The sequence below is a fragment of the Aplysia californica genome, unplaced genomic scaffold (genome assembly GCF_000002075.1).
Source record: "Aplysia californica isolate F4 #8 unplaced genomic scaffold, AplCal3.0 scaffold00021, whole genome shotgun sequence".
In the NCBI taxonomy this organism is placed as follows: Eukaryota; Metazoa; Mollusca; class Gastropoda; order Aplysiida; family Aplysiidae; genus Aplysia; species Aplysia californica.
The window spans coordinates 323782-345687 of record NW_004797291.1 but is presented as its reverse complement, the minus strand read 5'-3'; the positions used below and the strand labels follow the sequence as shown (position 1 = coordinate 345687).

At 40.4% G+C, this 21906-nt stretch overlaps 1 protein-coding gene across 2 annotated transcripts in view; it reads left to right on the top strand.

Annotated features, from left to right (window-relative positions):
- Positions 1 to 8903: 8903 nt before the first annotated feature.
- The window catches only part of LOC101850930 (NF-X1-type zinc finger protein NFXL1), a 36225-nt gene continuing 23222 nt past the window's right edge, over positions 8904 to 21906 (top strand). The window contains exons 1-3 of one of the 2 annotated variants that reach the window (XM_005090773.2): positions 8904 to 9130; positions 12337 to 12588; positions 18569 to 18745. In XM_005090773.2, coding sequence (XP_005090830.2) covers positions 9016 to 9130; positions 12337 to 12588; positions 18569 to 18745 — 544 coding nt within the window. In that variant the 5' untranslated portion in view covers positions 8904 to 9015. Of the gene's footprint in view, positions 9131 to 12336; positions 12604 to 18568; positions 18746 to 21906 lie in introns of both variants that reach the window. The other variant, XM_035972148.1, reaches the window with a different exon arrangement.

Sequence of the window (21906 nt, the reverse complement as noted above, 5' to 3'; positions counted from 1 at the left end):
TACCTTTTAATTTAGCTTATAGTACATAATTATACCTCAGAACCATCCTGCAGTGTAAATTTGGAGAGGCAGCGCGCAGTCTCGGTGAGTTAATGGATCAAAAGAAGACATTTCCATTGGCAATTACAGTTTTTATACCCATTGGTCAGTATAATACACTGCAGTATGAAGGTCAGTAATGTATCTAATCCTGCAAAAGATTTTGTAAACGACTTGGGCGGGGGGTGATTAAAAATGTGCAAGTTGACTTATCCTACGCTGCTGCTGTTCAATGAATTGTGTTGCTTTTTTATTTGAAAGGATCGGCCTAAGGTGTGCTGAGAGAGAAAACAATCAATTGCATTTTATGGAAATGTTTGGAAATTCCAGAAACCCTTGGATGTAAAGAGGTATCCAGAAGTGTATTCATGGGAGCAAAGGAAACATTTATTTAGGGAAAGAGTTTTTGCTTGAACTACTGTACTGTCATGCAAAAATACGTTTGGTTTTATAGAAATTATTAAAAAGAGGAATTTGGAAAAAAAAAGATGACAAAGGCTTTCCTTCAGTATGTTATCAGTCCTTGTTGAGTACCAGTTTCTTGATTGACATAATCTCCCATTACTTGTCATGTTTCTACAGTTTCTAAGATATAATTATTGCTTGTGCTGTATGCATCAATCCTGAAATTGTCATTTACTGAGACTTAACAGACCCCCCCCCCCCCTGATGGTTATAAACGTTATACAGCGTTGTACTATCGGTAGGCCTAACAAATTCAGAAGAAAAAAAGAGGCGTAAATAGTTGTGTGGTGTATTAATTTGTGAGTAACCTTGCGTCGTTTCCAGAAGCACTCGGTTTTTATTATGGCTGATTGTGGCTCATGTTGTATCTTTGACTTATGTAATGTTTTGACTGGTTCAAATGGCATGCTTTAGGTTAACTTGTTTGAGGTGGAATGCTGGCTTCTTTGGAAGTGTGATGTTCTGTTTTTGATTTGAGTTTTTTTGCTGTTTGTTTTTTTAATCTCTTTATTATAACATCAGTGCGAGGAGCATCTGATTCAGTGTGGCGTGGTTGTTTAGTTTTGTGTGTGTGTGTGTGTGTTTAGTTTTTGTGTGCGTGTGTTTAGTTTTTGTGTGGTGTGTTTAGTTCTTGTGTGGTGTGTGTGTGCATGTGTTTAATTCTTGTGTGGTGTGTGTGTGTGTGTGTGTGCGAGTGTGTTTTTAGTTTTAAGAGGTTACAGATCCCAACTTATTTCCTTTTATTGGGTCGAGCCATAATGAAGGTCAATGCATATTGTCATTCTGTGTCCCATTTTGTAATGATATTGTACAGTCCTGTAACTCTGTTTATACCCTGTCCCTGTACATTGGCTCCGTCTCTGTGTACATACACATGGTCTCCGTGTGTGTATGGGCACACAGTCACTTTGTGTACATTCATGCTACTTCTGAGTGTATGTACACACTGTTTCTGTGTGTGTACATACACACAATCTAGTATTGTGTACAGCATTGCAGTTTATTTTTTTTTAGGGTTGGGTCGGGGGGGGGGGGGGAGATAACACGCCAGCAACAAACTTTTTGCCGTCTTGATTTATAAGCTCAAACATTGTTTTGATGTCACCTGTTGCCTTCTTTAGAACATTTTTTTAAAAAATTCCCATGGTGTGAGGCACAAACTAGCCAAGTCTGAGATTTTTTTTTTTTTAAATTGGATCTTCCTTAAGGTGTGAAAATGTCTGGTAAAGAAAACCCTTTTTTGTATCATTCAAATGGTGAATATGAAACTTGTTTACTGAAATTGTAAAAAAAAAACTTCATTAATCAAAATTTTTGCTCTTCCCGAAAAAATAGCTTGCATCGATCAGAGCTGGTTTGTGCTTGACACCAACAAATAAGCTTTTTGAATGACAACTGAAGCGTACTGCTAAGTATCAGGAGAAAAAGTTTCCAGTGGAGTACTTTGTGCTGTTTGCCCTTTTTTTCTTAACTCTTTGCCTACTGAGTTTGGTTTTTTCCCTATGTGTGGTGGATTGAATTGTTACCCGGTGCAGGAAAATCATTCATAGTGGCAACCGAAATATACCCGGTAAAATAATTTATGGTCAGGAAAATAAGATAATTTCCTACACGCTTAAAAATAGCTCCTGCCCCTGTGTTATTTTTTCACAGGGGTTTGGGTGATTATGTATGTTTACATTGCAGTGGCTAGAATTGTCAATGTCAATCCATGTTCAGGAAAAAGATTATTGCAATTTATAAGTGGCACATTACGGGTTTGTAAGGCCAATGACCCAGCCCTGATGGACATTGACATGCAGAGAGGTTATCAAAGCATCCCACTCATGCTAACATTTTTTGTCATTGTGGTTTTGTTGTACCAAATGCTGTAAGTTTGGGAAATTAAATAATATTGAAATAAAATCAAGGGATTCAAAGGACTGAAAAGAAGCAAAACAAAATAAAGGCCACGCAAAGTAAGTCTGTTATGTCTGCACTGATTCCATTTGTGCCAGTTACAAATATATCAGTCACAGAGTAGGCAAAGAGTTAATAACTCCACCTGAGGGGAGGGGGGGTGGTTGAATGACACAATTTTTGTTTGTTTGTTTGGGGGGGGGGGGGGGGGGGATTTTTAAGAAAATAAATAAAATAAACACTGTGTTACATATGAAAAGAATTAGAATCTGAAGATGTGTATAGTTCTGGCTTAATCTTACATGACGGTACCAGACATGAATGTATTATTATTATGGATGCTCTGGTTAGATGTGTGTAGTATACTGAAGCTTGACAGTTTCACAACTGTTGTAAAGTTATTGTTGGACTTGGAGAGGAACGGAAATGACAATGCTGTGGAGAATTACTCTTGGCTATTAAAGAATATTTTTCATGAAAAGAGTTTTTATGTCCCTTTTGACACATTAGAACAGTTAAGAGGTGAGACTCAATTTGGGCCTTGTGACGAGACAGAGTTTCAGAAATGTTTACAATTATGATTATTTATCCATGAGCAGGCACAAGTATTCTATACATGTTGAATTTGGGACTCAGTATTGGGTTTTGTTTGTAGACTCTTGTATCATGTTCTATTATTATTAGTATTGTGACTCATTTACTAATCAATTTTCTTTTCTTTTTTCATCCTCGAAAGGGCGGACCAAGTTCTTTTATGTTTTTAAGACACCTCATCATAGTTATATCTACTCAGGTGAAGTGAGATTATTGAGATATATCGTGTAGCATTTGTTTGTCAGCTTTGGAATTGAGATTTTAAAATGTTCTTGAGCCATCCATTTCTTGTTTTGTAGGGTAGTTTACTACACCACTTCGTTATTTTTGGGTTTTTTGCTTCTTTTTTTCTATTCCCCCCTCCCCCCCGGCTTTGACAGTTTGAGCTGATGTGCTTTATTATTTACGGTAAGGAAAGTTTTTGAATGAGAATACTGGGTATTGATTCCACTCTGGCTTGAAGCGAAAGCACAAGTTCAAGCCTGAAATTGTTGATGTACACCAGTATGCCTCATTGTTTAGGATCTACGTGTCCCGTTACTTTTGATAACAAAAGAATGTAAACATATGTATGTATGTGTAGCAACGGGACAAAACGAGCCACATGTGGCATTTTGACATATAACTCTACTGGTATCAAAATAAATCTGTTCATCATGCCCTACAAGTGGGTGAGAAGACAGTATTAGTCCAGCTCGTTGGGTAGTTGGTGGTCGCTGTGGTATGGTTTGCTTCTTGTTTCCTCTCACACATCTGTAGTCCTCATCTCACCTCCTTTTTTTTGTGTGTGTATGTTACTCTCTTGTAACACCTCTTCTGCTCTTATAATATGACCTAATGGTTTTGCAAATGCCGTAAAACTCGTATTAAACCTTAAACTAAATGAAGTCCAGCTCTTTTGGTTCTAAAGTTACAGTCAGCACAGTTTTAAGGAAAATCAAAGTTTTGATGGACATGTTCCAACAACTGAGCATGATTTATGACTCATTTTACGATGTTGCTTCACATCAAATTTGTCGTCCATTGTCAAGACAAAACAAAAAGCTTTCAGCGTGTTATGTTGTTTTGTGACTAACTACCGTTTGGCTATTTGGTTTGGTTCACTTCTCCTTCAGTTTTGGAGCTACGTGTACTTGATTTTGTTACAGGACTGGCTGCCTCTGATCTGCTTTTCTGTGTGTAGAAATCTTTTTTTTTCTTCTTTTATTGTCCTGGTAAACACTGTTAATTTCTTATGGCTGAGATGCCGTGTGTTTGCTTTTGAATTTTTAAATTTTTTTTTTGGGTGGGGGGTTGTCTTTTTTTTTCTTTCTTTTTTACTTTTGTCCAAGATAGATGATGGCTCTACTAATCTTTCGAGTTTTTGGTGAGCGTTCTAATGTGGACTGTTCTTTCTACCTCTCCATGTTACTTTTATTTTGCTTTTCTTTTCCATGGGGAAATATAGCAATTTTGCTGACTCATGGTAAACTATATCTGAACTCAACTGTTCCTGTCAGAACACCGGGAAATGATTGCGTGCATTTTGCAACATCATTGCAGTGTGATTAAAACATTATTTTTTTTTAAAATTAGTTTCTCTGGGTTTGCTGATCATTTTTAAGTTACGGTACTTGTACTTGATACCATCGTTATATATCTAAACTGAGATTCCTAAGCTGACATTTTCAGAGGCTACTGTTTGATGGTTTAGACGTGGAATGGTGGTTATTGATTAAGTATTTTCTGTTTTAACCTCATAAAGCTTTACATTTTTGTGTTGATACAGCCATAATGAACACGAGCAAGATGATTGGATCGGTGTTGCCTCTTCATGGTCACCCACACGTTGCTACCTTTTAGTTTAGGTGTGACCATTTGAACTGAAATTGGGCATTAAAAATGCATAGCTCATAAACATACCCTTCGAGTTGTCTTTTTCTTTATTTCTGTGTGCTTTTTTAAATGTATGTACATGTAATAATACTGGATATGAGGTCATATTAAATCATATGTTATGTTGAGCAGGTGTCTGTGGTGTGGCAGTTGAGCTCTATCATGCACATGACGTGAGTTAAATTCCTGAGCGGGATTGTTTTTTTATTTAGATTATCTCTATAGTTCTGCTATGGTACCACTCTCAAGCAAGAACAACATTTTTTAATATCTGGGGACCATAATATCATCAGATGGGAGATGCCACACCAAAATTAAAAGCTGCATTCGCCAAGTAAGATCAACCTTCCACAAAATGAAACCGATACAAACATCAATCTGTCATCGGGAACAAGAAAAAGTACTGAAAAGTTGCATCGAGCCAATCCAATGATACAGGTGCGAAGCATGGACAACCAATAGACAGCTGGAAAGAACAACTGAGACGACAGAGTTGTGGTACATAAGACGCATGCTGCGTATCCCATGGACAGCTAGAAGAACAAATGAAGAAATTTTGGTTAAAGCAACTTGTAAACGACAGCTTATTACTAAGATATGAAACTGACAGGCAAATCTCATTGGACACACGATGCGGAAAGAAGCTTTAGAGAATTTTGTCACAACAGGCAAGTTTGATGGAAAGAGAAGCAGACTGGGAAAAGATACTGGACAGGTTGACGACATGGCTGGGAATAGCAACGTGACACCTTCGCTGCAACGCAAGACAAAGTGAAGTGGAGGTCAATGATCGCCCTCCCCAGTCGGCAAGGCACCGGATGATGATAATATTTCTGCTGGGATGTTGTATCTTATGCAGCCTGGATTGACCCTGCACAGCCCACTCCTTAATTATCTCAACTGTGTCATATACTGTGGAGTCCACTGGAACCGAAATCTGCGGGACTGCGGGCGGGGGTTCGGTTTAGAGAGATTGCCCAAATAGAAGAAACAAAAACTGAGGAATTTTTTATTCTTTCGATGTACCACTGTTTTTAGTTAGACTGGTTTAGTTTGATTTTTAGTAAGGTTTTACGGCGCTCGCAACTGCATAAGGCCATATGAGCGCCAAGGGGTGGATGTCAACAGTGATGTCCAAACGGGGAATCAAGCTTACTCTGCTCACCTCCCTTGCCTCAACAGCACAGTCTGCTTCGACTACCAAGGCACCCCGGAAATAGCAGTTCACAAGAGAGTGACAAACATACAAGAGAGTGCAAAAGAAGTAGAAGAAAATTACGAAATAAGGATGAGGGAAGAAAAAGCAGCAGTTACCCCTAAGTTGTTCCGGCACAGTATGAGCATGACAATTGACATAGATAAATCAACCCATTTAATTTACAGTTCTACTGTGCATAAGAAAATGCAAATATCCCCCCTTTGGGAATGGCCAAAGACAACTTCAGTCAGTAGCACAGCCCTGGTTTATTTTATTTTATTTTATTTATTTATTTTTTTTAAAATTATTTATTTATTTATTTATTTATTTTTAATTTAATTTTTTTTTTTTTTTTTTTTGGGGGGGGGTGTAGACTGTTTTCAGTTTAAGCGGACTGGACCTGTTGTGAGAGTTTGGGAGTTTCGAGCCTCAGCTCGGTCCGACGTTGTGTCCTTGGGAAAGGCACTTAACACGAATTTTCCATTCGGATCAGCCCATTTACAATTCTACTGTGCTTGAACGAGAAATGTGTTCCCTTTGGGAATGGCCTAAAGACACTGCAGTCAGTGGCACTGCCCCGGGGGGTCCCTACTTCTTTTCTTTCCCTCGGTTTCTTATCTAGATCTATCTGTCTTACTCCTTCCCTGCATTGTTATGTTGATGTGCTTTTCTTGTCTTAAATTTTAAAAGCTTACAGGCAACAACAAAAAAAGGATAATAAAAAGTTCCCTGCTTGAAATCAATTTCAAGGTTAACCCACCCCCCTTGCCATGAGCCGCATATTAAAGCTTGACAAATATTCAAATCTCATGGATATCAAATCACTGGTCATTCGGCTTTTTTCGCTTTTTTTTTGGGGGGGGGGGGGTTGTCATCCATTGGAATTTTTCCTGTCTCCAAGAAGAAGGCCACTGGCAAGGTCCTTCCTCTCAAGACAGAAATAATATTATTGGAATTGATGCAACAAAAGTCCCGTACATTTGCAAAGGAAAGGGGAGAGGTAAGAGAGATGTTTTTGTTTGCTCATTTAAAAAGTTTACAAGGTTCGTTTTAACTGAGATGTGATGCTTCGCTCATTTTCGGGTGTTTTTTAAAAATCATTTGGCATCCCTGAAATCTCTATCGCTCCAGAAACTTTAGACGCACACTAGCCACTGGTTCATGCTCTGATTACTTTTCCAGTATAACTGTAGAGATTTCCTTCCATTCTAATGTAAAACACATTTGAGTTTCTTTTTATTTATTTTTTTCTGACATCTGTCAGACGGGAGAAAATAATAGCCGCCGAAATGGCTTGATCACTGTGAGGAAAATTGTCATTTAATTCATAACTAAACAGACAAACTACTTTCGTAACACTATAATAATAATAATAATAATAATAATAATAATAATAATAATAATATTAATAATAATAATGACAATTATATTAATATTATTAGATAGCATTAATATAGCGCAAATTCTCACTCAATAGCACGCTCTCTATGCACTTTACAATCTATACTATTACTAGATCTATATACTCAACTTCCTGGAAAGCATAACATACAGAAACAATTCTCTACTATACACAATTTCTGTACACATGTATACCGCAGTGCAAGCTGCCTTTTACAGGCGCTAAAACACTCTCATACATTGTACTGACAATATCTGTCGTTGTCTATGGATCCCTGTCCTAAGGAGCGATTTGTGTCGCGTGTCAAAGGCACGTGGACGGTGGACCAAGCGGTAACGTTTTTAGAAAAAAAAACCGAGTTGATATTTTGTTCCTACCAGTTACACTGTTCGGGCAGGGGGCTCTCGTGGCCTGGAGGAGAGGTCAATGTGTTCGCCTCTCATTCAAAGGTCCCGGGTTCGAATCCGGGTAGAGACGTAAAAATTTTCTTTCCTTAATATTTCTCCCTTCACACCCTTTCTTGCTCTCTAACAATGTTCTGTCGTCTGCTCACGTCTCCACTTTCTGCCCCCACCCCCTCACCTCCTTTGCCCCCTCCTCTTCGCCCCTGACTCTCTCTGCAGCTTTTCTACTGCTCAACTCATTGTCCCCTTTTTACCGCTATCTTTCAGAAACAACCCTGATCTTCTGGTAGGGAAGATCTATACCTGGCTTTCTCAGACAAGGGCGAAAAACCTCTGAGGTCCCGCGTGCAAGTTGTGCACGTTCAAGATCCCTTGGTGGGGGCTCTTGTGGCCTAGAGGTAAAAGTGTTCGCCTCTCATTCAAAGGTCCGGGGTTCGAATCCAAGTAGCGAAGGAAACATTTTCTTCTCTAAAATTATTTCCTTTTCCTGCTCTCTAGCAATTCTGTCGTCTGCTTTCGTCTCCACTTTCTTTCTCACCCCACCCCCTCTAAATGACTGTGTCACGAAATGACTGGTATGCAACAAAACAACAACAAGCAAAACAACAACAACAGCAACAACAAAACAACAACCCCAAAACAACAACAACAAAACAACAGCAACCATGAATACAAAAATCAAGTATAAGTTATAGGCCTATCAATTTTAATTATTCCTCATGTCCATAAATTATGATTCCGTACATGAAGTTTGTTTACAAAACCACCTGTAGATCACTTAAAATTATTATTCTAAAAATTTCCATAACAGTTGGCAGTTTTGTCACAAATATTCATTTTGTTGATCACACCTTTCATTGCAAAAAGTTATTCTCAAATAAACATTAAAAAGTAATGCTACAACATCGGTCCTACCCCCCCTCTTTAGATCGTTTCTTTTTCTTTTTTAAAATTAAATTTTCTTTTCTTTTAGAAAAATGAAGCACTTAGATATGACAACAGTAATTAATTCCAGAAAAAAGCAAGATACACTAATAAAAACTACAGGGGGAAATATAGAAGTAGGACCTATTACTTGCGCCCTCCAACCACCCACAAAATTTAATCCTTAGAAATTTACGGACATCCAAGAGTAGGCTATGGATCAAATTTACGATTACGTACAAAGAGCTGATTCAACCGGATATTGGGTCGGAAGTGTCGAAACGAAACACGAAATCCAAGCTCAGCTGAGAAGACTAATTAAAAAGCAAGGTGATTTTCTCAATATAAAAACAAATTAGTTCTTGCTTTTGGCTCACAACAAGACATTTACCCACAGAGAATTAGTGTGTATGACGTGAATGCTTAATTTGCACTGATGGTGCAGCTTTGTACGCATTTGGCTTCTTTTTTTGACCCAACAATTAAATATCAAGGCCGGGCTAGGCTGGGAGTGTACGCCGTGCCGTATGCTGACGAATGACGTGTTGTTGACGTGTTTTAGTACTGTTATTTTTACTTCTAGTTGGGCAAGATCTAGATTTAGGCGGGACATCGGTGTGCACCCGAGCCCGAATAGATGAGCTTATGGCATCCCTAGATCTAGATTTCTAGTTCATTATGAAAAGAATATTTTTTTGTAGGGAGTGTAGCCTGTACAGACCCGGTAACCGGGAACAAAGTCACAAAGTATACAGACCCGGTATGGGAACTCTTTTGTGATTTCGGAAAGTTCTTTTTGGCTCAGGGTAGACCAAGATCTAGGTTCTTCTAGATCTATGACCTAGGTCTAGATCTAGACAGACAGCCATAAATCATTCAATCTAGATCTAGATCTAGATCTAGATAGATCTAGTTTTGAGGCTAGCCTAGATCTATCTCTAGCATGGGTCTCAATATTCCGCTATTTAGCGGATTTCCGCTACCGCCATTTCCTCCCCTAAACTCCGCTACCGCGACAGCGGGCCAATCACAAAGAGAGTTGCTGGGAGCAGGGTGACTTCCAGTTCCAGGCCTCAGGATTTTGGAAAAAAAAATCGCCGAGACCCGGGAAAATACACATTAAAAGATCTCGAATATTTGAAAACCAAATCCAATAACGTCTTTAAGTTCATGTTTGCCGGTCACGATTGTGATATTATTTCGGCTCTGAGAGTACGTTTCACGCGAACTGGCGGCTTTGGCGGCAAGCGGAATTGTGTCACCAAGGCTCGACTGACTGGAAAAATCAAGATCTGCTTTCGTTACCACCCAGAAATTTGTCAGTAATTGTCTGATAACCCAACATTTATTGTAACATGCAGGTTCGGCATTACAAACGTGGTGTCGCCATGAAATAAATCAATATTTGTCACTGTGCTGTCACTTGTGGGGGGGGGCAACAAAAAAAAAAAAAAGAAAGTTATAATGTACATTTTACTAGCACTTCCCCTTGGTCTCTTTCTCTCTCTCTCTCTCTCTCTCTCTCTCTCTCTCTCTCTCTCTCTCTCTCTCATACACACACACACACACACACACATACACTACAGTGGAACTCGGATTCAACGAGGTCGCTGGGCCTGACCTAAAATCTTGTTGAATCCGAGTGTTCGTTATAGCAAACATGAGGTTTTGTGTAAGTAATTACAGGCACTGAGCAAGTAATGTATAAAGAGAAGTCACAAGCAGTGCCTGAAATGTCTGCATATTATTAGCTGTGAAAAAAAAAAGACAGATTCGGTCAAATGCACACGCCTGTGACTTATCGATTGTTTACCAAAAAGTTGTGTTGCTGTGTAGAGCCAAGCATACGGCAACTTTTGATTCCATAGACAAGCGCATTATTCATTACGTAGATCTACGTCAAGACTAGCTTACCATTGTAATAATGATCATTTGCCGAGGGAAGAAAAAGCCTGTGACGCGTTTGTATCTGCGACGTTCAACGCCCGGACCGCTAGTGCCCACCCCCCCCCCCTTTCCACGACACGCACACACAGCCACGCGTGTGCAGGCCGCCCATCCGACCCCGACACACGCCAGGGTAGACACGTGCGTGTGCCAACAACGCATGTGTTGGTATGGAAAAGGGCCGCTGATTGGTCGCATGTAATCGACTGATTGAATAATGGTTCACATGCAGGTGCAATGGATGGTTTCCGGGAATAGATAAAGTTCGTTCGGGGAGAAAAATGAGCGAAGCCACGTCTGCGGGGCTGTTCACCCTGGAAGCGACCTCGTTGAACCCGAGCTTGCTGATTTAAGTGCTCGTTGAATCCGGGTTTATTTTTATTGATGTTAAAGAAGAAAAAAAATGGGGAGTCTTATCTCATCTCGTTGAATCCGAGTTCTCGTTGAATCCGAGCTCGTTGAATCCGAGTTCCACTGTACCGGGTCTGGGCGCTGAAACTTTCCGAAATCACAAAAGAGTTCCCCTACCGGGTCTGTATACTTCGTGACTTTGTTCCCGGTTACCGGGTCGTATACACTTCGTTTTTTGTATCGTGTTCCTGACGAAGCCCTACAGGGCGAAACGTTGAACCTGTATTAAATTTGAAAAAATCCTCTAAATCTCAACCCCTTTTTTATTCCCTGCTACCTACAATGAAAAGAATAGCGTAGATCATCTAGAACTAGATATCTAGATTCTCTAAAATTTTCTACTTTCGCATCCTTTCCTGCTCTCTAACAATGATACAATATTCTGTTGTCTGCTTCCATCTCCACTTTCTCCCCCAACCCCCTCACCTCCTTTGCCCACTCCTGTGGGCCCCTGACTCTTTATGCAGCCTTTCTACTCTTTGTCCTTGGCTCCTTCTTACTGCTGTCTTTCACTGACAGCCACCCCCCTGATCTTATGGTAGACATGTAAGATCTACACCTAGCCTTCTTGTACAAGGGTGAAAAATCTCGGAGGTCCCGTGTGCAAGTTGCGCACGTTAAAGATCTCTTGTTGGTAAAAAATCGGTAAGAGTAGGTTCCGACCCTCACCCTGGCAAAATTAAAAATTTTGTACCAAATTGAAAATGTTTGGCGTGTCTTGTGTGCTCATATGACCTCATGCAGTTGCAAGTGCCATGAAACACTTATGACAAAGAAAAACAAAAGACCCAGACTACTAGAGGCTAGAGGTGAGGTGCAATCTTTTAGATTTGCACATTTTATTTTTATCATCATTTGCTGGATTGGGGTAATAAGACAAGGTTAGGATAAGCATAGGGGTAAAGTTATGTAAGATTACATGCTATTCTATTATACCGGGTGCCCATAGGCACACTCGGGTCGGTTTGCTAGCCGGATTGAGGGTGCAAAGTGGCTATTGTGGCACAAACTGATTGCTCAACTCATTGCCTCAAATACAAGCGCGTTTGTTATCCGACGACGAGTCGAGCGATCAACCCGACCCGATCCCATTTGCAATGGGCACCTGGTATGGTATTAAGTTTTATAATTGCTCATTGTTGAATGCATTCTATTTCTACTCCTACATAATGAAACAGATCTATTCTCCGTGAGCATGAGTTCCCAACCAGCTTTTCTCCGAGGTAGAGGCAGGGGCCGAGGTTCTAGGAATCCAGCCCCTGCAAATCAGGCAGCGGCGACGTCCCCCTTCGGACCTCGGGCTGTCAATGGCAATGGTTTCCCGCCACAGAGACCAGGGTATGCTAGCGCTGCGAGCCAGAAGTCTAGTGCTAGTCCCAGATCACCTGGGTACAAGAGTCCTGGACTGGAGAAGCAGAGTCTAGAAGCCTGTAAGATTGATCAATGTAATGCACTTGCTTGGTTTGTATACTCACCTTTTTTCCTATTAAATTAGCTTAGTTTATTATTGCGTTACTAATAATTTAGCCTTTTCGTGAAAGACAGTTCTTATTGTTGTGTGTACTTGTTTCCTTACTTTCTTACAACGCATGATATTCAGATATATGTATGTGAAATGTTTAGGCTAAAAATCTATCTTTAGACTTATGAAAAGAAATCTAAAAAGATACGAATTAAATTTTGCAGTGTAATGTAATAACAAAGGAATATATATATGCAGTATCTTTAGCTATGATTTCAGTACAAAAGCTAGGGCTGGAGTCTGCTCGATTAATTGAAGGCTTGCGAGCAACGGACGGTTTGTGCCAGAGGCTTGCGAGCAGGCTTGAGCTTTGCCGGCTACCGGAGTTGCTACTTGTGGACGGCGGACGGACTTACTGATTTGTGTCATGACGTCACAAACTCTTGTTTACTGAGCGCGCGATACTTCTGCCCACGTGGCCGCACACTGACAAGCCCTAAATAGTCCTCACACTTCCAGCGATGGTGCTGTTTGGGGAGGGGAGGGGAGGGGGTGGTATGGCTGGGAAAGCGAGAGGTGTTCGCCACCCCTCGTTTTCCGTAGAACCCGCCCCTCCCCTTACGCCTCCTGTCGTGACAGGGTTTTCTTTGTCTTGTTTGTTGGGGTTTTTTTGGTTTAGATTTTTGTTGATTTTTGTTGATTTTTTTTTGGAGGGGGGAAAGGATTACGTTTTGCTTTATTGATTTTCTTGGCGTAATTCGACATCATAAATAATATTTGTATGATAGAACATGCACAATATATACATAATATCAGTTACAGTGCAGCAAGATGTTTTTTAAAAGTTATAGGCCTACAATGTAATTAACAATGTGATATAATTTATCTTAACAATGATATTCTGATAGAGAAGCAGACAAATCAAAAGTTGTTTACATTGTTCAGAAACAAAATCACGATTGTCATCCCCTCCCCAATGCTTTCTCTTCAACTTCAACTTGTTCTAAGTGTCGGGGTGGGAGTGGAAGTGTAGTTTAGGCGAGTGATTAAATTACAAGCCACTGATTTACTTTGTCAGTTAAAAATTGTTTGTAAGTGTTCAGACCTTTTTTCTGTGTCGTAAATAGTTTAGCATACCTCGACCTCAGTGCTTTCTTGTCGTAGCTCCATTTTTAATACCAGTGAAAACAGCTCATAACAAAATGTGAGCCTACGAAGATGTCACATTTTCACTGTTAAAGCACTGAGGTCGCCAACGGTCTGCACTAAGCTATTACAGCCCTCTTCGTCGTGCACCAAAACCAGCGCAGCGTCTCGCTTCCTCCACGTCCAGAGTTCAGAGTTCACGCCGCGAGCGGGGTGGATTACCGGTAGATCTTGCGGCTCGGTGCAGACGAGCGATGTTGTACTGACGAGCGGTTTTGCCCTGCCAGGGCGGTAGTTGGACTCAAAGCAGATTTATTGGCACGAGAGCAAGCCCTTAGCACAAAGCAATATGAGACGCAAAGCAGGTCTTGGCTCTTGGGACCAAGTGCTTTGCTTAGCGCTGCGATCGGGATTTGAGTCTTGCCTGCCGTCCGCTGCTCATAAGCCTTCGATTAATGGAACAGACTAGTTTGTGGAGCAGTGACACTGTTAGCGGGGTCTCTCTCCCCCTCTCTCTCTTTCTGACGTAAGTGGTTTCGCGGATTGCAAACAGGAAGGGGAAGGAAGAGTGGGTCAGACACGAGTGGCTTCGGGGATTGCAAGTTGGTGTGGGTACTTGAAGCTTAGGCCAGGCTCAACGTATCATGCTGGTGATTTAATTTGATGATTTGACCAAGTGATTTGAGGCTTGTGACTTGAACTAGGGGCTTGCGAGCCCGAGCGTGTTTGCTACCGGGGTACAGCCCTAACAAAAGTGAATGTGAGATAACAAATAATTAGATGAAAACTACAGGGAAATGGTAATGGTGAGGAACTGCAGTCACTGTCTGGTTGAAGACATTTATGAGGCTCGTTTTGAAATCAGGCACTCGTCAAAATAATGAAATCAAAGAAATCGACATTTTTTGGGCAGATGGTCAATTTTTAAAAAACATTTCTTTTTTGGCTCAACACTTTTTAAATCCATTTAAAAACACATTTTTGTGTGGGTTTTCTAAAAAATATTGATTAAAGGCTCAAAAAATGTTAATTTTCAGTTTCCAAGGACTCTCAGGCTATGGCAGTTACCAAACTTTGGCGGCCATTTTCTCGCTAATTTCGCTTCTGAGACGAGGCGACCCAACTTCCTTTAATTGCAAATATTTCGACTTCTATTCAACATAGATAAATATTTTTGTCACCAAAAGGAAGGCCAATGAACAGGCTTTAAGGTAATAGCAATAACCCCATATTCCCAAGAAAGGACGAGCTCCTGACTCCACCATGTCGTGACTCATTTGTTCTTGACCATTACTTTACTGACCTTACAGCAAATGGTTAGAAGTATAGAAGGTGCTCCTTGTAGATCCGACTCTGTTCTATCCTTCTGTTGTTTCTGTCTGAGGAAGTTGATGGTTGGTGGGTGATCTGGTGTGGTTTGCTCCTTCTTTCCAAAGATTAAAAAAAGTCTCTGTTGTTCTTAAATGTCTCCCCTTTCTTTTCTTTGTATGTTAGTCTCTGGTAGCACCTCTTCGGGGCTCTCGTGGCCTAGAGGTTAAGGTGTTGGCCTCTCATTCAAAGGTCCCGGGTTCGATTCCGGGTAGCGACCAAAAAATTTTCTTCTCTAAAATTGTCTCCTTTCACATCCTTTCCTGATCTCTAACAATGTTCTGTTGTCTGCTTTCATTTCCACTTTCTGCCCCCACCCCCTCACCTCCTTTGCCCCCTCCTCTGGGCTCCTGACTCTTTCTGCAGCCTTTCTGCTGCTACTCCTTGGCTCCTCCTAACTGCTGTCTTTCTGCCACACCCCTGATCTTCTGGTAGGAAAGATCTACACCTAGCTTTCTCGAACAAGGGCGAAAAATCTCGGAGGGCCCGTGTGCAAGTTGCGCACGTTAAAGATCCCTTGGTGGTCTAAAATCGATAAGAGTAGGCTTCGGCCGCCACCCGGGCAAAATTCAAAATTTCCTACCAACGAAAAAGTATTAGGTGTGTCCCGCGTGCTCATATGACCTTATGCAGTTGCGAGCGCCGTAAAACCCTATACTAAACAAACAAACAAAGCACCTCTTCTCTTCGGCATTTATATGACCTAATTGTGTGGCAAGTGACGTAAAACTTCTATGAAAATTAAAAACAAAAATTTGTCTGTCTTTCTATTTTCCTTTTCAATATAATGACTCTTTATGGTGTTGTTGTATTTTTTAATAGAGCTGGGTCGCGAGCGCGAGAACGGAACTGAATCGCCACTCTTGCCTGCGGAACGCGATTCGCGATTCACTTCAGCGGAAAGCGGAACAGTATCACCTTCCGATTCCCGATTGACTCCCCTGTTGCTGTCACCACCTTGTGGCTTGTTTGTAACCTACTGCTGGGTCGCGAGTCGAGTCACGAGTGCAAGAACGGAACGGAACACTTAGTATGGCTCCCCTTATTTTACAAAAGATGGCATAGTCCAACCCCCCTATTAAAACAAAATGAACGGGTTCCAACCAATAGACAGAAGGAATTTTATGGAGCCATTGTTTCAGCGAATCATGGGGAAAGGGGGGGGGGGTGTGAATTTATAGGGGTCGCTAATTGAGGTCAGTAGAGCAGCGGAGCGAAAGGCGGGGGGCGGAGTTGATGATGGGACAATAAGAGTGGGACTCGCGAAGTGGCGTTGATATGAAACTGTTCTGTTTCACGCATACGAGCCCGAGACGTAGTGTTCCACGAGTGCTTGCGTACTCGCGATTCATTAAAGCCGACTGAATCGCGAATCGTCACTCTCAGATTTGACGAGCAGGATCCAGCTTTACTTTTTAAAACTAAAAACTCGTATTGATTTGATTTACACAAAGTGTGTACTTGGTGTCAAGCATATCTATTGGTTGGGATATTTCTCTTTAATGGCCTTAAATAGATTATACTATCCGCTGGTGACTTTATACATCTGATCGTGGGTGGTTGGCGGGTGCTCTGGTGTGGTTTGCTCTTTCTTTCCTATCAAACATCTATCGTCCTTATCTCTCCTCCTTTTTTGGGTATGTTACTCTCTTGTAACACATCTATTCTTTGGCACTTATGGGACTTTATTGTGTGTGTTGCAAGTGCCGTAAAACTCTTACTAAATCTAAATTAAATACATCTGATCAAATAAATTAAACAGGCCTTTGTGTTGAGATGAATTTCTAGAAGGTTCAGCTGTATGTGTACAGTTAGTGGTTGGAGTGCACCACCGGTAGGCCGTTCCTTTTTCTCCCTCTGTTGTTTCTGTCTGTATATTTTGTTTTTCTCCCTAGTTCTAAATAGAAAATAGTCCTTGTTGTATAGATATAATGCATCTCTTTACTAAAAAACCCCACAGTAGTTGCTACTTCTACGTGGAGGGCCATAACGTGTTTTGCTTTCATGATAGCTTACGTTTGTGGGGTTGGGTTGTGTTAAACGTCATAAAGGATGTTAAATTAATATTTTACTACTTCGTTTTGTAGCATTGTATCAGGCAAGCTGTTGGGTTTGTGCTTATGGGCTGCTTCATTAACCACAGTGACAACAACTTGATTGTTTCTTGTGTTTGTTGTTTAGGCTGGAGAATTCCTGTACTGTAGACTATGGTGGTTTTTAAATCTATAATATGTGAATTGAAAATAAATGACTTTGATATAGGTAACTATTTTTGTTTGCATGTGTTTTCAGATCATGTATTTTCATATTAAGTGTTGTTGTAGTTGTATAGTGAAACATTTTCACTGTTGAAGTGTCTTGAGTTTGGTACCACCTAGTTTTGTGTTTTTATTGTGTTGTTGGGTTGTTGTTTTTTGGTTGGTTTGTTTTCATGTTGCTGGTGCTTGGTAATTTTATTGCCTTTTAATCTAGATGTGTGCAGTTTAACCAGTTTTCTTTCTTGCATCCAAATGCTCAAGTTTATGATGAAAATCAATCTGAATTTAACTTGAATAGGGCAGTGTTTCAAGTAAAGTTGATGAGATAGTGTGGTGAAGTTAAGTCAGCTTTAACATGGTTGTCTCAGCCATGTGGGTGATTTGAGGGTGTTACTGGTATGTCTTACTTTTTTCCTTTCCTTCTTTTCGTCTGTCTGTCTGTCTGTCTGTCTGTCTGTCTGTCTGTCTGTCTGTCTGTCTGTCTGTCTGTCTGTCTGTCTCCTCCGCACTAGGTGACTGTTATTGTGTTAATGCGCTTCTCTTTTCTCAAATACAATTCAATGACTGGACAAGGACTTAGCAGTTTTGGTGTAAAGGCCACCCTATGCATGGACTTGTTTTCTAAACTATTGGGATTCAATGTTCTCTTGAGACAACTATGAATTTCATTGAGTCATTGTATAGGAACACCCTGAGAAAAGCAATTTACGGTCTGTAGGAGTTGTGAAATATTACAATAAGTATTTTCGGTGCTTCGTATCAAACTTAACGTTATCACTCGACTATTCAAAATATTTTGTTTGAATGTGTTCTATGTTCAAAGTTAGAAACATATGTCATTATCTATTTCTTTTTTGTTGTATAAATATATTCTCAGTGAAAATAGATAGTTCAGGTTGACTCAACTTTACTATATGTTTAATATTTTATTTTAGATTTTAGGGTAAGGAGGCAGAGGTGGACCAAAAATAATTTACTTAAAGAACTTGAACAAATGGCTAATGGGAAAAGATCAGGAGGATATCTGTTTTTTTAATTTTTAGAACAGTGACAAAGAGAAAGGAAAAGTGAACCATGATCGCCAATGTATGTTTCAGATATATAGAACTGGAGTATGATAATAATAATAATAATAATAGTAATATTTTCTGCTTTTTGTGCATTTGTCTTGCATAGCACTGAGGTCGGTGGAGGACATGTTTGCCAAAGCGCGGACAGAGCATATGGAGTCTGCCCAGCGATATCTTCAGGGGACGGCCGAGGACCTTGATGATTCTGAAGATGAAGAGGAAGATATTGGGAGTCTTGTGCTGAATGGTGTTTTCAAGTCGTATGCCAGTTCATATGCAAATGGTATGATTTTTTAAAATGGGAGTAAAGCATAAAGCTCAACTTTTTCTTTTAAGAAAATTAATCTTTCTAAATTGCGCTACTTGTGGTTCTTTCTTTTTTTGTTTTTTTGTCTCTAAGTTTTCAGTCAAATTGTTACAATTTGATGTTCCTCTCTTTACTATTTCTTAATGAAAGACTTTATTAGGCTTCATTTGTTCTATGGGTGCTATTATATCTCTCTGACCTTTGAAAGAGTTTTTCTCTTAGTTCTTATGAAAATCACAAACAAGCTATAAAAAAGCCAGTACAAGAAACTTGCACTTCACGATTTAGGAAACGCCAGACTCTTCTTCAACATGTACAGTAGTCTCCGCCTAAATGCACGGTGCTCGGGAGGGGTCCTTAGCGTGTGTTTATACGGAGCGTGCGTTTACATAAACCTTTGCAAAGGGAGGAAGGGACGCAGTCATCTCATTGTCTTTATATTCTAGTGACCTCCCTTTGGGGTGGGGGTCACTTTGGGCCGATAATGTGACGACACGTGACTTTTTTAAAAGATTCCTAGACTGCGGTTAAGACTGCAAAGGCTTTGAATGGGTGTGTGTGTGGGGTGGGGGGGCATAAAGACAGACTCGATGTAATGAATGTGCCATAAAATGTGAGGAACCAATAGCCTAAAAAGAAATTGTTGGCGATAGTCATAGAGACGACGGCCCAGCCACGTGGCTTTCCAAGCGACCACCCCCGACCGTAAATTCATGAACGAGCATTCACGCGTGTTGCGCATCATTGGCATAGGTCTAACTAAATATTAGCCAACACGCAGTCACTTAAACACCAGTCAGAAACCTTCTCTCAAAGAGAGGCATTTCCAGTGACCAATCAAATAATATTTCAATCCCCCAACCTCCCAACATATCACCCGACCAGTCCTAGACCTATGTGTCTGTGGAAAGTTGGGTGTGAAAATGCTGTTTGTCGCTCTCTTTGTTCGGCATAAGGGGCAGTCTCGCCAAATGTCCGATTTTTCTAGGCCTGTCTTCTGCAAGCTGTGCAGATCATACAGTAGTCGTTGTGAAAATTTCCTCAATCAAGTTTTACCTGTCAGTGTGTTTTGCAGATCGGAGCGTGCGTTTAGAGGGAGTTACCGTGTGTTTGTACGTCTAAATTATATAGTTAAAAAACCCGTCAGATGACGAAAGCGTGCGTTTGAGCGGAGCGTGCTTTTGTATGGCGTGCGTTTAGGCGGAGATTACTGTACACACTGAGTTTTCTTAGCTTTTAAGGCCATATGCAGGTAAAATTTCCCCCATGTTGACCCAGTGTGACCATGAAATTTTTTTTCTCCATTTTTGAAACCTATTCCCATTTCCCTGAAGTTTCAAGCGCCCGTTTCAATCAGTTATGTTTAGAAGTCATGTAAAAAATGGGTTTTAAAAAGTTATTTCCTATTTTGGGTCTTCTTTTAAAATATTTTCTTCTTTTTTTTCAAATATTTATTTTTCCGACTTCAAATTACGTCTTCTCCATTATTTTTAATCTGAATGGCTTCATACTTTTACACAATGTGACCGTTACTCAGATAGAACCTTTTTTTTTTTTAAGATAATAACAAAATAAAGTTACAATCAGTGTTTTTGTTGGGAATTTCGAGGTTATTTTACTATTTGTCCATAGTACATATTTGTAGAGTCCCTACTTATTTTCCTAATTGTAATATTACAAATCTGGCGATATTTGCTCATTACATAGGTGTTGTAGTTGGTACTTACTAAAAATGAAAGCCAACGGACGAAAAATAAGAGAGAAGAGAGCTTTTGAAATTTGATGAAATTATCCCATATGGTGGACGTTTGCTTGCTTACCATCGTTACTATGGGCTTATAATAATAAAAAATTACTTGAATTTATTTTTTGATATCTGACTAATATAAATATATCATTGTTGCTATATTTAGTCAAGGGATATGGATTTTAGAAAATTCACCAGCAGATGGTCTTATCCCTTGAAGCGCTCAACGTTTCACCGGAAGTAACCCGCCAAAAATGCCCCGCCGCCACGGCCGATTGGTTGTAAACATGGGGGTATGGCGGGGGGATATCAGCTGAGATACCCGAGATGTGTACCTGCTACTGAAAAATGACCATTTACGGCTCAATAGATTATAAAAGGGATTTAAAACTAAATCTTTTCTCAAAGCTGATAAAATGAGCCATTCAAAAATGATAAGCGATCACATAAATACAAACAAAGCGCAAAACACGATTAACTCAACAGTTAGTACATTAGCACAGCGGAACAAGTGATAACACATAACATGTAGTCGCTCAGCTGGACCACGTCACTTTATCGATCGATATCTTGGCCAAGAGACACTCTACGAGGTCAAGATAACTTGCAAAGTTATTGGACACTATTTATAACTTTGCCTTGTAATTTACTACGTCATTTTCCATATAAGGAATACTGAAATTTTCCATTGAAAAATGTCAACGTCTATGCCCTTTATATAGGGCCTGCGCACTTCCCGGTCGAAGTAGGTCAGCCCTATCCTATCAGGGATGGGGATTCTTTGAAAATTTTCAAAATTCCGAATTTTAAAAAAATGACCGACGATTGTACTGTTGCATTTTGGATTTGAACTATTTCTTGCTGTGGGAAAGTGAGTGTGGACAAACTATTGCTGCACTGCACTTGAAAGAGTTAAATACAGTCGAACCTGCCCTGACGGCCACCTCTATAAGACCGCCACCTGTACAAACGGCCACTTTCCATTTCCCCCCTTGCGTTTTTTCTATATAATTTAACTGTGTAAAACGGGCACCTGTCCAACGCGGCCGCGGCCACCATATTTTAACACACAACCCCTATCACACTATGCAATAACACCTGTCTTAGACGGCCACCTTAGTGACTCCATTACGTTTTGTCATAAACTGTGCACTGGCCCCTGGCGTTGTGGGCGAGCCATCATAATTCAATCACCTGTCTTTGTTGTTAGGTAGTCCCTCCAACCGATCATGTTGGGTAGGCCCCTCCCACTGTTGACCAATAGGTGCACATTTTCAACTGCTGGTGAGGTAAGCATGTGATCCCTCATAACCCATAAGCCTCGCCCACAACTCATACACAAATCGTAAGTGAGATGAGTGGTCACTGTTTACGCCTAGTGGTGGCGACC